The sequence below is a fragment of the Gorilla gorilla genome, chromosome 12 (assembly GCF_029281585.2).
Source record: "Gorilla gorilla gorilla isolate KB3781 chromosome 12, NHGRI_mGorGor1-v2.1_pri, whole genome shotgun sequence".
In the NCBI taxonomy this organism is placed as follows: Eukaryota; Metazoa; Chordata; class Mammalia; order Primates; family Hominidae; genus Gorilla; species Gorilla gorilla.
This window is the reverse complement of record NC_073236.2, coordinates 50,343,541-50,359,761: the sequence shown is the minus strand read 5'-3', so window position 1 is coordinate 50,359,761 and position 16,221 is coordinate 50,343,541. Positions and strand designations below refer to the sequence as shown.

Here is a 16,221-nt window from a genome sequence, read left to right as displayed (position 1 = left end):
TTATTTAATTTTAACCTTTTCCAGCCACCTACTCCCCTCATTTATGCCCCACCTCTGAACTCCCATACTTCTTTTCCTCTCTTATGGCCCTTAGATTTTACCTTATACTGTAATTATTGCTGTGTTTATTTTATCTCCACTACTAGTTTGGAAGTTCTTGAAGGCAGAAATTATTGACTTGTCATCCCCTCACAAATGGCTTGCTTAGAAAGTCACCATAGTATAGGTGTCTGCCGTGAGCAGACCGGGCATATTTTATCCTTAGTACCAACAAAGGAAGCCATATAAGGGTTTGTGAGTAAAAATCATCATCCCTGTAAAAAAACAAGACATAAGACCAGGCCTGGCTCACCAACTCAGGTGGGCCAGTAACAGAAATTCTTCAAAACAGAGTGTTGTAGCTGAGAACAGTGGCTGTGAGCTCCAGGGTTAGAAAAGCCTGTTTTCAAGTCCTGGAATTGCCACATATTAGCTGGGTAACTTTGGGCATGACATTTACTCTCTCTGAATTTCAGATTGCAAAAACTCATTGGATTGTTTTGTGGATTGAAAGAAATAATGTAAATTTAGGCCGAGTGCTTTTCAAGTCCTGGAATTGCCACATATTAGCTGGGTAACTTTGGGCATGACATTTACTCTCTCTGAATTTCAGATTGCAAAAACTCATTGGATTGTTTTGTGGATTGAAAGAAATAATGTAAATTTAGGCCGAGTGCTTTGACTTAGGCCTGTAATCCTAGCACTTTGGGAGGCCAAAGCAGGAGGGTCACTTGAGCTCAGGAATTTGAGACCACCCCTGGCAACATAGTGAGATCCTGTCTCTACAAAAAAATTTTTTAAAATTATCCAGCATGGTGGTACACACCTGTATTCCCAGCTACTCAGGAGACTGAGGTGTGAGGATTGCTAGAACCTGGGAGATCAAGTCAATAGTGAGCCGTGGTTGTGCCACTGCCCTCCAACCTCAGTGACAGAGGAAGACCCTGTCTCAAAAAAAAAAAAAGGTAGTAAGTTTAAAGAACTTAATGTAGGCCTGGCATATAAATGATATTGTTGATGTTGATGTTAGCTTGAAGGCACATTTATAGGACTAGGGATTTTATAACATTATGTTGCAAAGCCAAAATCACTAGAGAAAAGTGTCATCTTTTAGAATATTAATGAACTGGTTAAAATCTTGAACTAAAATTATGTCGTTTGTTTGCTTGCCTGTGTTGCAGAAGAGCGGCAGAGAAAGCTTCAGGAGTACCTTGCAGCCAAGGGAAAACTGAAGAGCCAAAACACCAAGTGAGTTTATCTGTCCACAGTTATGCAAGTTTTGTTGCCTTCTTTGTACTAGCAATTTAAAGCCTTTTTGAAACATGTCCCTTTTGCTTAGAGTCTATTCAGACTGCACTGGGATTCTATGATAACGCAAAAAGAGCATTTCAGTCCAGGCATGACAAAAACTCCTGGGCAGTGCTTAGTCCATTGGCAAAGCTTTATGCATTGTTACTGCGTGAATCTCCAGAGGAAGGAGGGAAGAAGGGTCAGTATTACCTACCATGCTGGAAGCTTTGCCTGTTTCTGCTTTTTTTTTCTTGGGGAAGTTGATTCTCATGAAGGCAATTTTTGGTCAAGAACTTGAATGACCATGGTTCTGGCATTTCTTGCTAAGGCAGGAGAGCCAGTTACAATCAATCCTCCGTAGCAGAGTGATACCCTCTGCTCTTGGGTCATTCTCTTAGCATTTACTGTTAAGGTAGACAGAACATGACCACTTCATTTTTATCCTTTGTAGGTTCTTAGCATCTTTGTCATGTTATTTGTCCTTTCTTAGCGTTAATTAATTTTTTTCCCCATTTGAGTTGCTAAGTATTTATTTGAAAATTAATTTTTACAAAGTTAGCTTTCACCCTTTATCTTGGGTGTTTACTCACCTCTATTTCCTTGATTAAATGAACCTAATTCACTTATTCAACAAATATTTATTTAGTACCTATAACGTCTCAGTCACTTCTGATGCTAGAGACAATGGCACTTAACAAGACAGACATTCCTGCCCTCCCAGGGCTTATGCTGTAGATGGGAGAGACAAACATCAAACAAGTCATAATCAAAGTCCTTGTTAGTCTAGCAATTGTTTTTGGTCCGTGCAGATTGATTCCTTCTAAATTTGCCTCTGTTTTCCAATCCTTTTTCTGCATTTCCTATCTCACTAGCTATATTTCATGTGTGTCTTGGTTTTTTTTTTGTTTGTTTTTTGTTTTTTGTTTTTTTTTTTTTGAGACGGAGTCTTGCTTTGTCGCCCAGGCTGGAGTGCAGTGGCGCGATCTCGGCTCACTGCAAGCTCCACCTCCCGGGTTCACGCCATTCTCCTGCCTCAGCCTCCCGAGTAGCTGGGACTACAGGCGCCCACTACCACGCCCGGCTAATTTTTTGTATTTTTAGTAGAGACGGGGTTTCACCATGTTAGCCAGGATGGTGTCGATCTCCTGACCTCGTGATCCGCCCGCCTCGGCCTCCCAAAGTGCTGGGATTACAGGCGTGAGCCACCGCGCCCGGCTGGTTTTTTTTTTTTTTTTAATATCTCTTTTTCTCCCCTGAAAGTTAGAAAAGATAGTATTTGAAGATACTTAAAACAAGGAATTTTTTTTTTTTTTTTTTTTTTTTTGAGACGGAGTCTCACTCTGTCGCCCAGGCTGGAGTGCAGTGGCGCAATCTCGGCTCACTGCAAGCTCCGCCTTCCGGTTTCACGCCATTTTCCTGCCTCAGCCTCCCGAGTAGCTGGGACAACAGGCATGTGCCACCATGCCCGGCTAATTTTTTTTGTATTTTTAGTAGAGATGGGGTTTCACTGTGTTAGCCAGGATGGTCTCTATTTCCTGATCTCATGATCCGCCTGCCTTGGCCTCCCAAAGTGCTGGGATTACAGGCGTGAGCCACTACGCCCAGCCGGAAATTTTTTAAAGAAGCAGTTAATGGTTTTATTTGGCATTGTGTGTTTGGTGTCTGGCACATTGCAGTGCTCCAGGAATGATGTTTGAATGAGTAAGACTATATAAATATGAAGGAAACACATATATCTCATTAATATTGTGAGAATGCTAGATTTATGTATAGACAGTCTCTGTAAGGATCACAAGGCAAAAAAAAAAAAGAGTGGGAGCAGTTGGTGGTCTCCAAGGGGGAGGATACAGAACTAAAGAAATGATGATAGGGAGACTTTATTGAATGTAATTTTGAATTATTTTGCCGTTAGAGAAATTCTAATTATTTAAAATTCTATTCATAATTTTTAATCACTGTACTTCCCAAGCTTAGCTTAGAATCCTTCTGTGCTGAGGATTAATTTTAATTTGTCTTTTATAGGCCTTATCTAAAATCCAAGAATAATTGCCAGAATCCACCACCTTCTAAATCTGTAAGTAGAAATTAGTCTTTTTAAAAATATGCATTCATAAGTATGATTAGTAATAAAAATAATAAAGATGTTAGCAACCTAAAGAACATGTGTTTGAAAGGTATTTCTTACAGATATAAAAACAGTTTGGTTTAATAAGAGACAATCGTTTTTTGAAAAGTACGACATACTGTAGTTTAATTAACCAAGAAAAGCCTCAAGTGAACTTTAGTCCTCTTGATAGCTAACATTTATTGAATGCTTACTGTGTGCCTGATACTTTTCTGACTTGCATTACCTCACTGAGTCCTCACAATCTTATGAGGCTACTATTAGTAGCCCCACTTTACAGATGAGCAAACTAAGTCACAGAAAGGTTAAATAGGTCGCATAGCTATTAAGTGACAAAGCTGAGAGCCTGTGATCTTAACCACTTTGGTATGCTGCCATGAAGTTAAATAGCTCAGTAGTCATTAAAAGAGAACATTTGCATTGAACCTTCCAAGCCACTTAACAAGTATATGCTTCCTAATCAATTTAATTTAGCTACATTAGATAGAATGGTAAAGGATCCTTAACTTAAAGTTTAAATGGAAGAAATAGCCCTCTGAAAGAGGCACAGATTATTCATCTGCAATAAAAATCTCACCTTTAGTTTTTTAAAACATAGTTTTTATCTGTGTTCTGAAATGTAACTAAAATAGAGCTTCCTGAAGTGAAACATTCTCATTGGTGAGAATTTTAATAAGTTTTAATGATTCATTCACCAAATCACTTCAGTCATATTTCAGTCATATGCATATGCATATATAGACATATATATGTTGTATGTATACATGACATCATTAGACACTGTGAAGGATAGCAAAATGTATATAAGGCAAAATTTATGAACAATGATTTAACGTTTGGGAAGCACTGGGTTACACTTTTACTTTATGCAGATTGAACCAGTATAGTATGCAAGTCTTAAGGAAAAATCTCCTGGAAAGGGTCCTCATTCAGAGTTCCCAGAGGCTTCTCTGGAAGTTGACAATACTGACTTCAGTACATCAGCTCGTAAATGAGGATGACACCTACCTTATCTGCTTTACACAGTTGTAAAAGTAAAAAGTGAACTCAGGAAGGGAATTACAGAATTTAGGAGAAACTAAAAGCACGATGTAAGTAATAGTCATCATTACAGTTATATAATGCTTGACAATTTATATAACACTTTCGATACCTGACAACAACAACTAACACCCAGACATGTTTGTATACATTACCTCACTCAGAACAACCCTGTGAGGAAGTTGGCCATATACTTTAATGTCCAAACCAGGACACTTTTGAGGGTAAAAAGCAGTACTCTTTGACCAACAGGCATAAATCAAAACTATCTTGTGAAAACCGGGATATATGGCATCCTTCCTAGATAATAGATACTTTTACTATTATTAATTTTGCTGTGAATCTAAACCTGCTCTAAAAAAGTTAATTTTAAAAAGTAATGAAGTACTGATACATGCTACAACATGAGTAAATCTTGAAAACATTATGCTAAATGAAAGCCAGACAGAAAAGGCCGCATATTACATGATTCCATTTATATGACACATCTAAAATAGGCACATCTATAGACATACAGAGACAGCAAGTAGACTAGCGGTTGCCAAGAACTGCAGGGAGCAGAAAATGGGGAGTGACTGCCAACAAGTAAACCAAGTTTCTTTCTAGGGTGATGAATATGTTCTGGAATTAGACAGTGGTGATTGCTGTATAATAGTGTGACTATACTAAAATCCATAGAAGTGTGCACTTACTAAAATGGTGAATTTTATGGTTTGTAGATTATATCAATTTGTTTTTAATATGTAAGAAAGCAACTAAAAAATCACATTTGGAAGCTTTCATGCCAACATCCCTCCACCTCTTCAGTAAGCAATGATGGAGAGATCCAAGGTGTATATAAATGTTGGTGCTCAAAGATTAATCCAGATATAGCCATTGTGGGTATACCATCCATCTCTCTGCCTCCCACTCCCAACTCCCCTGTTTCACTCCTAATAACACCACACACACCGCTATCATCCAGAGTAGACATCTCTTTGCCCTTAATGCCAAATGGTTCTGGTTAGACATCCTTTACATACTCGCCAAGTTTATGTAGTGATTCTTCACAATATTTGTCAAATCAAAAATAGAGTGGTAACTCTAGCATTCCCATATCTTACCCTGGAAACATATTCCATAAATCTCTGTGAAATTCTCCTTTCTGAGTAATTGCTTTCATGAGAGATGCTCAGGAATTCATAGTGGCTTGCTGCCCAATTACTTACCATATGAATTCTAAACTCCCCTAGTTTTCAAAATTCTCTGTAATCGAGTCCTACCTTTCTTATCCAAACTTAAATCACATGACTCAACATTTGTTTATTATTAACATAGACTCTAACCTTAAAACCCTGTCCTGGCTGATTTTACAAATATGACTATTAAAATGTTACATGTTTATCGAGAGCTGTGGCAGCATATCTCAGGCCTCACATCATCTGCCACCTATCTCCTTGTCACTGATCTCCAGGGATGAGACAGAGGTTCTTGAGTGATACTGTGATGTTTACAAAGGCAGTGGTTTAAAAAACATATAGTGTGGCTATACAAAGTACGAGGAGAGATTTGTTGGCAGGTACCCTAACATAAGTTCATTATGTATGTATTTTTTCAGGGTCCTTTGGAGGGCACTTAGGATATAATAGGCATTCAACAACTACTGTTTGAGGCAAATTCATTTCTGAAAGAGCAAGTTTTGTATATTCACTGCATCTCTGCTTAATTCTGTCAAGCTAAAAGATTCTAATATACTTCTGATAGGAACTCAAGTTGTAAAAACTACCTATTAGGACAGGTGCGGTGTATCATGCCTGTTATCCCAGCATTTTGGGAGGCCAAGGTGGGTGGATCACTGGAGGTCAGGACTTCAAGACCAACCTGGCCAATATGGTGAAACCCCAGCTTTACTAAAAATACAAAAAAATAGCCAGGTGTAGTGACATGCACCTCTAGTCCAGCCACTTGCGAGGTTGGGGTGGGAGAATTGCTTCAACCCAGGAGGCAGAGGTTGCAATGAGCCAAGATTGCATCACTGCACACCAGACTGGGTGACAGAGCAAGATCCTGTCTCAAAAAAAAAAAAAAAAACACAAAAACTACCTATTAGTGAGTCTTTCTTTACTTTCTGAGGATTCAGCTTTCTTAGATGAAATTCTAAAAATGATTTTTTTTTTAGCATGTGTTAAACACAGTTATTATTTTAAAAACAATAAGATATGTTAAGGATTTTTTAATATGTATTTTCTTTGTTTTTTCAGACTATTAGACCCAAAAATGATGTTACCAACCATGTTGTTTTGCCTGTCAAACCTAAAAGGTCCATCAGCATTAAACTCCAGCCCAGACCACCTAATACTGCAGGGTCCCAGAAGCCGAAGTTGGAGCCACCAAAACTTCTGGGCAAAAGGCTGACTTCAGAATGTGTTTCTTCTAACCCATACTCTAAGCCTTCTAGCAAGAGTTTTCAACAGTGTGAAGCTGGATCATCCACAACAGGAGAACTGTCAAGAAAACCTGTGGGGTCACTTAATATAGAGCAATTGAAAACTACAAAGCAGCAGTTAACAGATCAAGGAAATGCTAAATGTATAGACTCTATGAATAATATCCATGTTGAAAACAAATCTTTGGATAACTTTCTAAAAGAAACAAACAAAGAGAACTTGCTCGATATCTTAACAGAACCTGAGAGGAAGCCAGATCCTAAATTATATACCAGAAGTAAGCCAAAGACTGACTCTTACAATCAAACCAAGAACAGTTTAGTTCCTAAACAAGCCTTGGGCAAAAGTTCAGTTAATAGTGCTGTTCTGAAAGATAGGGTTAATAAACAATTTGTTGGAGAAACACAAAGGAGGACTTTCCCAGTAAAATCACAGCAACTCTCTAGAGGAGCAGATCTTGCAAGACCAGGAGTAAAACCCTCAAGGACGGTTCCCTCTCACTTTATTCAGACCCTTAGTAAAGTTCAGTCATCAAAGAAACCAGTGGTCAAGAACATCAAAGATATAAAGGTTAATAGGGGTCAATATGAAAGACCAAATGAAACTAAGATACGGTCATACCCTGTTACTGAACAGAGAGTGAAGCACACCAAACCCAGAACATACCCCAGTTTGCTTCAGGGTGAATATAACAACAGACATCCAAACATCAAGCAAGATCAGAAGTCCAACCAACTTTGTATACCTCAGACATCATGTGTACTGCAAAAATCAAAAGCCGTAAGCCAGAGGCCTAATTTGACAGATGGCAGATTTAATTCAGCCGTTCCAAGCACCCCTGGCATAAGACCAAATGGAACCAGTGGTAATAAACATAACAATAATGGCTTTCAGCAAAAAGCACAGACTTTGGACTCCAAGTTGAAAAAGGCTGTTCCCCAGAACCGTTTTCTGAACAAGACAGCTCCCAAAACTCAAGCTGATGTCACAACCGTAAATGGGACCCAAACAAACCCAAATATTAAAAAGAAGGCACCAGCAGAGGATCGAAGGTACTTTGCTTTAATTCTAAGCTTTTGCAACTTAAGATGATTAGGCAAATTGACCATCAAGAAGACTAGGTCAGGAAATAGGCCATAAATAATGGCTCCTAAGTAATTTTTAACTACAGTCTGAAAAAAGATTTGAAGCAAATATAACAAATACTAAGACTTGACAGGGCTAGGTGGTACATACATATGTTATAAATCATTTTCTGTAATCGTATGCTTAAAATAGCTTTTTTTTTTCTTTTTAAGAAATTGAAACAGAATGGATGAGTAAGAAGTAGGGGGTGCAGATGTAGACACTCGTTCAATAAGTGCCGTGCTAGACTGAACAGCAATAGAACAGATAAGTGAGTTCACATAGCTAGGAAGTGAGAAGATGGTAATCTCTTGTCAAGCAAACCAGTGGTTAAGTTCAGAAAAGTTACCAGGGAAGAACCAGAAACTTCCGTGAGTCTGAGTGGGCCAAGTTTTGGCAAGTAAGCTCAAGCAGGAGCAGTCAGTTCAAATACAGAGTTCAGACGTTAGAAATCAAGATCTCAGGCTGGGCACGCTGGCTCATGCCTATAGTCCCAGCACTTTGGGAGGCCAAGGTGAGCGGATCACCTGAGGTCGGGAGTTCGAGACCAGCCTGACCAACATGGAGAAACCCTGTTTTTACTAAAAATACAAAATTAGCCAGGCGTGGAAATCAAGATCTCAGGTTGGTTAATATTAACATACATTGATTAAAACTGAGCCAGTGGATTTTGTACACTTTCTACCCAGGACCAAATGTAGTCTCATGAAGTGGGTGAGCCTCCCAGGAGAAGCACATATGTATACCTGCTTGAAGTAGAAAATAAGGAAATTTCTGACGAGTGAAGGGAGCATGTAAAATTAGATGGTTGCTAAAAAGTGTAGCAGGGTGAAGTAAGGTACAGCTTGGTACAGCCCTGAACACCACCACCAAGCTCCTTGCCCTCCTGAAGAGACAGTAAGTAAACAACTTAATTCAGGGTGCTATGATCAAGAGAGTAGGGCTGGAATGGCTGCTTTAGATAAAAGGATCAGTAGAAGTACTTTCAACAGCAATGTCTGAGCTGAGACCTAAGTCTGAGAAAAGACTGGTGACAAGAAGAAAAACAATCCTGAGCAGAAAGAGAAGTGAGTGCAGAGACCTTGAGGTGGTGAATAAGGAAGTCAGGGTCCCAGCCCTGGAGCTCAGTCTAGGTCAGACAACAGAGGATTGGTCATAAGACTGTGTTGCGGGTCGAACATGTTTGATTACAAAAGAGAAGGAGTCTAGAGAGGGAGAGATTCATTCACTCATTCTGTAGGTGTTTCTTCAGCACCTGCAGTGTGCCAGGCGCTAGGAGACACAGTGATGAGCACACAGTGAGTCTTTACCTTTCTGGAGCTAATTGTTTGGTGTATATATAGAAAATACTAGAGAAACAAAATTGGCATCGAGGTTCTAGGAGTAAGTTGCCTTTAGAAAGGGAAAGTTCCCTCTTCGTTTATGATTAGAAGGAAGGCTAAGGAGATAGGGAAAATGCTAGGAACATGGAGGAAGCACATGCCAAATGTCTCACCTTGTATCATCAAGTAGGTGGTTGGAGTGAAGGTGAGGGGGCAGTATTTGGGGCTGAAATAATAAATATTGCATGGATTTTGCTCTGGAGTCAGAAATGAGAGTTAATAGCATTCATTCATTCAAAACTTAGTTATTGGCATTCTGGAAAAACCAAAACTATAAAGACAAAAAACAGATCAGTGATTGCCAGGAGCTGGGGGTTAGGGGTGAGACTGACTACCAAGGAGCATGAGGGAATTATTGATAGTGTTGCAACCATCTTATAGCTTGGTAATAGTCAGGCTTAAATGACTTGATGCATTTGTCAAAACTCAGAATTGCACACTAAAAGGTGAATTTTACTGTGTGTTATTAAATACCTATGTGTGCTAGGCACTGTGCTGGGAACTGGACTGCCAAGGTTTCTGCCTTCATAGAGCTTACACTCTAGTGGAGGAGACAGAAAACCAACACACTGACTAAATAAGACACGGTAATTACAGGTAATTGCCTCTTCATGGAGGTGTCATTTGAGCGGAGGACTGAGGATGCAAGACCTTAAGGCAGGAATGAGTCTGGATCAAGAAACTTCAAGGAGGCAGGGTACAATGGTTCACGCCTGTAATCCCAGCACCTTGGGAGGCTGAAGTGGTCAGATCACTTGAGGTCAGGAGTTTGAGACCGGTTTAGCCAACATTGTGAAACCCCATCTCTACTAAAAATACAAAAATTAGCCGGGTGTGGTGGCACACGCCTGTAATTGCAGCTACTTGGGAGGCTGAGGCACAAGAATCACTTGAACCCAGGAGGCGGAGGTTGCAGTGACCTGAGATCATGCCACTTCACTCCAGCCTGGACAACAGAGCAAAACTGTCTCAAAAAAAAAAAAAAAAAAAAAAGAAACTTTAAGGATACCTGAGCTCCTGCAGGGGGTGAGTGACAGGGAGACTAGTGTGATACGAGGTGGGAGAGGTAGGCAGGAGCCAGATTACACTGTGCCTTTCTGCCTTGGAAAATATTTTGAATTTTATTCCAAGAGCTGTGGAAAGTTCTTGGCAGTGACACAGCCTGGGGTGCTATTTACCAAAGTAAGAAAAATTTGGAACATATGCAGAGATGAAAATCAATAACTTTGTTTGTGACAGTATTAAATTTGAAATGCCTGTCAGACATCAAAAGAGATCAACTAGGCGGTGGGTTTTACAAAGTTTGGGGATCCAGGGAGAGATCTGGACTGAAATGTACACTTGGAAGTCATTATTAATATGTAGTTGTAATTTAAAGAAACTGGAGCATCTACATCCAAACATGAGGTCTACATGTCTTGGTGCCCCTACCCCCAAAAAGCAGTCTATCACCTGTTAGAAGCTGGAGTGGAAAATGTGAACAGTGGGGGACACTTGGCACTATCAGAGACCAGCTACTTAAGAGCCCTGACTTTATAGGTCTAGCTTATGAAAGAGTCATGTCTGGTCAAGAGAGGGCTAAGGAACTAGGTGAAGTGGGTCAGTTTACACACCAAGACCTTATTGAGGGTAGAATGCAGGCTTGGTGGGTTTGGGTTGAGTGACAGCTTATGGGTGAGAGAAATGAATTGCTGAGTTAGTCATCTCAAAAATAGAGGGATGTCTTAGGAAAGCAAGTGTCAAGTAGCATATAGTGAAGTGAAAACTTTCCGAGAAAAATAATGAATAATCACGAATTCTATTTGAAGTCTGAAGTGCTGGCCACGTGTGATCTTAGAATCTTGGTATCTGCCTTCTCGTGGGTGGGCGCAACCCAATGCTGCCATTACCCATTCGTAAATTGTTTTTTAATTCCATTCTCCTGATTTTGTCTGTAGTTGAAAGTATTTAATTATACTCTATCTATACATATCATATACTTTAGCAGCTTGACTATGTTTAAAAATAAATAAAACCACTCTCCCTTTAATTGAATTTCAGGAAACAACTAGAAGAATGGCAGAAATCTAAGGGAAAAACCTATAAACGGCCCCCTATGGAACTTAAAACAAAAAGAAAAGTAATAAAGGAAATGAATATTTCATTCTGGAAGAGCATTGAAAAAGAAGAGGAAGAAAAGAAAGCACAACTCGAACTGTCCAGTAAAATTAACAACACTCTGACAGAGTGTCTGAACCTCATCGAAGGGGTAAGTGAAGAAGATAAGCTCCTCCAGCTTTGGCCCAAAGTCTTATAATTTTTAAACATATTCCTAAATATAATATAGGAGAGATAGCCTTCATCTAAGTAGAAATTTAGCTACTCTTGTAAATACAGAGTAATAATGATGACATGCCCATAAACAGTGTCTTTTGTGTATCTGTGCTTTTATAAGCACTTAGCTAAGATTATCTCACATAATTATCATAACCACTGTTACTATGACCACTTTACAAACAAAACTGAGGCACAAAGAGGTTGGAAAACTAATCCAAACAAACTGGCTCCAAAAGGAACTTTGCCTTCTTTGGGTATCAAGTTCTGAAGAGTACACATTTAACGTTGAAACTGAGGTCAGAAGGCAAGTTTCTATGTAAAGTTGGAGTATTCTAAATACTCTGGGTAGCTACAAATAGTATTTAAATTTTTATCTTGGATTCTGCAGATAAGGATAAAATAGATGGTAGGCAAAGAGTATGATCCTTAGGAGAAATTTTTCCTGAAGGAAAAATATATTAATAAAAAATGATGGAATAAACTTCTAAGATCCTTGCCTAAAGCAAAACTCTTTCGGTCCTTTGGCTGGTAATGTTGAACATCAGCAAAAAAAAGGAAAAGTTCAGTTTAAGTCTACTCCAGGCAACATTTTCACAACATCCAGTTAAATATTAACTATTTCTCCTTGTGGAATTAAACTTGAGTTCTTTTTCTTATCCTCTTTTTTTGTTGTTGTATTATTTAAAAAATGAGTACCTTTTTATTATTGAAATCATTTCAAGTAATGCAGATAAATGATCAGCCCTCTCCCTCTACAAACATACATACTTAGGCATCCCAAACTTCTCTCTGGAGGTGACCACCATTGCCAGTCATTCATTCTGTTTTCATGCATGTCCATACAGTATAGGTATGTAGAGAAATGAAGTATTATATTTTTGTGAGTTGCAATTCTTTTATTCACATTTTTATGTACTTTGGTTGTCTTTTCTTGTGTTTTCCTAGTACCAATGTTATGCTGACTTAGGCAGATGAGTTGAGTATTTTCCTTTTTGCCCTATAAACTGAAAATAGTTTGTATGACATGAGAATTATTTTTATTTTTTGAAGGTTTGATAAAAACTTGCCCATAAAAATCATCTGGACCGTGTTTCTTTGGAGGATAATTTTGTATATATCCTCTCAATTTGTTATGGGGTCATTGCTCTAGAGTTCATGTATCTTGAGTCAACTTTAGTAATTTTGTGACTTTTTAAAGGGATTTTTTTCTCATTAATCTTTTTAAAAGACCTCAGGTTTTATTGCCAAAGATTTTTTCTCATTAATCTTTTTAAAAGACCTCAGGTTTTATTGATTATTTTTTCTCTTGCATCAATGTCTGCATCTATTTTTATATTTATTGCTCTTTTCCTAGCTTTTTAATTGAAACCTTAGATCATTTAAAAGTGAGTCTTTCTTTTTTTTTTTATAAATATGTTCAGTGCTATAGCAGATTTGCCTCTGAATTTTACTTTGGTCATATCCCTCAGATTTGACTAAGTAATACTCTTTATCAGTCAGGATCAAGTCTGAAAAACAAACCACAGAAAGAATGTAAATTGGTTACACAGTATCTTATGTGGGTTCTCTAGAAGTGGACCCTAAGAGGAGAATCCGTGTGAAAGTAGTTTATTAGGAAGACACTCCAGGGAAAACTGGGAGGGGAGTGAAGTTGTAGGATGAGAAAAGCGAATCCATGGACGGTGACTCTGGCACAGCCCCACAGGGGAGCTCTGGAGACAGTGTGGGTCACATCTCTCAGAGTCATCCTGATCAGAGGCACGGGAGCTACATTCTTAAAGCTTCCATGGTCATTTATTCATGGCTACCTCGGGCGGACAAGAATTGTCAGGCACTTCTCACTCTCTGGGCACATACAAGGGAGCACAGATGCTGGCTGTGAAAGCACACGGTAAGCCTGTGTGCGCAAGATGCTGAAGGGATCAGAAGGGGGGTGGGTGCTACACACAGGGCTGACAGCACAGAGGAACCTGAGGTAATGTGATAACTGTAGGAAGCAGCTTGTACCCACTGGGTCTAGGGGAACAAAGAGAGGTTAGGGTATCAGAACCAAGAAGCAGGAGAGACAAACCCTGGTAGAAATGGGACTCCAACTGTAAGGAAGGCATACTACCCAGCAGATGATGGAGGAGAGGCCCTGCAGGGCTGGGGCTCAGATTTTGAGGAAAAGATGCTATCCATTTGGTGCTTCTGCTCTGAAGCTGCACAGGGAGGTGGGCTCTGAGGGGGAAAAAAGATGCTAGAACCAACTGTTACTGCCAGGGTGAGGGACCGTTGCTGGGGTGATGAAAGCAAATAGGAAGAAGCAAGTGTCTTCCTTCTTCATCCCTGCAGCCTTCCTCTCGTGCCCCCTGCTGGCAGAGCTGAGCAGGGAGCTGCTGCCCAGCAGATAGTTTTACAGAGTTTCATCCCCAGCATCACGAAGCAGAGGATGGGGTTTGGGGCCAATACACAAAAGCTTCATAACTGACATATCTTCTCATTGTTCATTTCTAAATAGCTTGAGATTCCCATTTTGAGTTCTTTAACCCAAAAAATATCTTAGAAAAGTATCTTTTAATTTCCAGATTTGTAGATTTTTTTTTTCTGCTGTTAATTTCTAATTATATTGCACTGTAGTTGGTGAATGTGGCCTATGTGTACTCTACTTGATGGATTTTGTTGAAATTTTCTTTGTGGCCTTAGTATCTGATCATTCTTGGTAAATGTTCCAAAAGTGTTTGAAAATAATGTATATCCTGTTTTGTTTATTTGATCTATTGCTTTCTGAAAGAAATATGCCAAAGTCTGTCACTGGCACTGTGATTAATCATTGACAATTTCTCTTCATATGTCTGTCAATTTTTACTTTCTATTTTTTAAAGTTATGTTGTTAGGTACAGAAAGATTCATGACTTGCTTTGATTTCTTTTGTCTGATTAATCTTGCCACACCTGCTTTTTGTTGTTAGAATATGTCTGGTAGCTCTGGTAGCTCTTTTTCCATCCCTTTACTTTAAGCCTTCATGGGCTGACTTATTTTAGGTATGTCTCATATAAATGCACACAGTTAAATGTTTTAAACAAATTTGAAACTCTCCGCTTTTAAAAAGCAAATTTAGTTCGTACACATTTATTATGATTACTTGTATGTTTAAACTTATGCCTGCCATTTTATTTTGTAATTCAGCTTACATGAATTATTTTTTCCTCATTTCTGTGTTTAATCTAGTTTTATTTCATAAAGAAAATAATACACTGAAATGAAAATAAAGTGATAGATGTAAGCTCAAACATGATTTGCAGAATATATATCATATTCTTCTTGCAGTTCCTTTTTTCATTTTTTTTTTTTTAAGAGACAGGGTTTCACTCTTTTGCCTAGATTGGAGTGCAGTGATGCCATCATAGCTCACTGCAACTTTGAACTCCTGGGTGGACCCAAGTGATCCTCCACCTCAGCCTCCTGAGTAGCTAGGACTACAGGTACACACCACTACACCCATTATAGTTTACATTTTTTTGTAGACACAGGGTCTCACTGTGTTGCCCAGGCTGGTCTCAAACTCCTAGCCTCAAGCAGTCCTCTGCCTCAGCTTCCCAAAGTGCTGGGATTACAGGTGTGAACCACCCACTGCACCTGGCCTGCAGTTACTTTTATTTCAAGTCTTTCATGTGAATTCTAAAGTTTACTCACTAGTGACTTTATGATTTTTGAATGGCAAACCTTTTGAGTTTGTATTCTTGTGAAACTTGTTATTTTGCCTTCATGCTGGAATCATAGTTTGGCTGGGGGAAATTTCTTAATTTCAGCTTGTTTTCCCTGGAAAAATTTAAGTGACTGCTTCATTTTCTTTCTTGCATCTGGAGTTGTTGATTTGTTAATGTCTCACGTCAGTCTGATTCTCATTCCTTTATAGGTAATCCTTTTCTTCCCCCTCTCTGGAAGCTTGTACGATTTTCTTTTTATCTTTGGTTTTCTATTATATTTTTTTCTCCCATTCATCCTGCTTAACTATCTGAGAGCCTTTTCAACCTGAACAACTGTTTCTTTGTTCATTTCTTGAAATTCTTCTTCTACAACCACTTTGTGTGTGGAACTTTTTTCCTTCTAGAAACTCTCTTAGATGGATATTGGAGTTATTGAGTAATGGATATATCCTTCAGAACTCTAAATGTTGTTTTCATACTGTTCACTTCATTGTTTTATTACACTGGTTTCTAGGAGGATTTCACAGCTGAATTTTCAGCTCACAGATGTATTCTTCAGCGCTGTCCATGCAGTTGTTCTGTCTTTCTGTTGGTTATTTTTCATAACAGCCCATTCTAGTTTTAGGATAGCAATACTCTCTCTTATCACTCTGAAGATATTGACTGTGATACTCTTAAAAGTATTCCTCTTTGCTCCAGTGTTCATTCTTGTTTGTTGAGTTTTATGCCTCTTTCATGTAGTGTTGGTTTTCTCAAATGTTAGTGATTCTCAATTGTGAACTTACCTT

General features: G+C 38.9%; 1 protein-coding gene across 2 annotated transcripts in view; it reads left to right on the top strand.

Annotated features, from left to right (window-relative positions):
• Positions 1 to 16,221, top strand: part of CKAP2L (cytoskeleton associated protein 2 like) — a 28,624-nt gene that overhangs the window by 1,028 nt on the left and 11,375 nt on the right. The window contains exons 2-5 of one of the 2 annotated variants that reach the window (XM_004031621.5): positions 1,221 to 1,287; positions 3,352 to 3,403; positions 6,736 to 7,973; positions 11,469 to 11,676. In XM_004031621.5, the coding sequence (XP_004031669.2) occupies positions 1,221 to 1,287; positions 3,352 to 3,403; positions 6,736 to 7,973; positions 11,469 to 11,676 (1,565 nt within the window). The remainder of the gene's footprint in view (positions 1 to 1,220; positions 1,288 to 3,351; positions 3,404 to 6,735; positions 7,974 to 11,468; positions 11,677 to 16,221) is intronic. The other variant, XM_063695708.1, reaches the window with a different exon arrangement.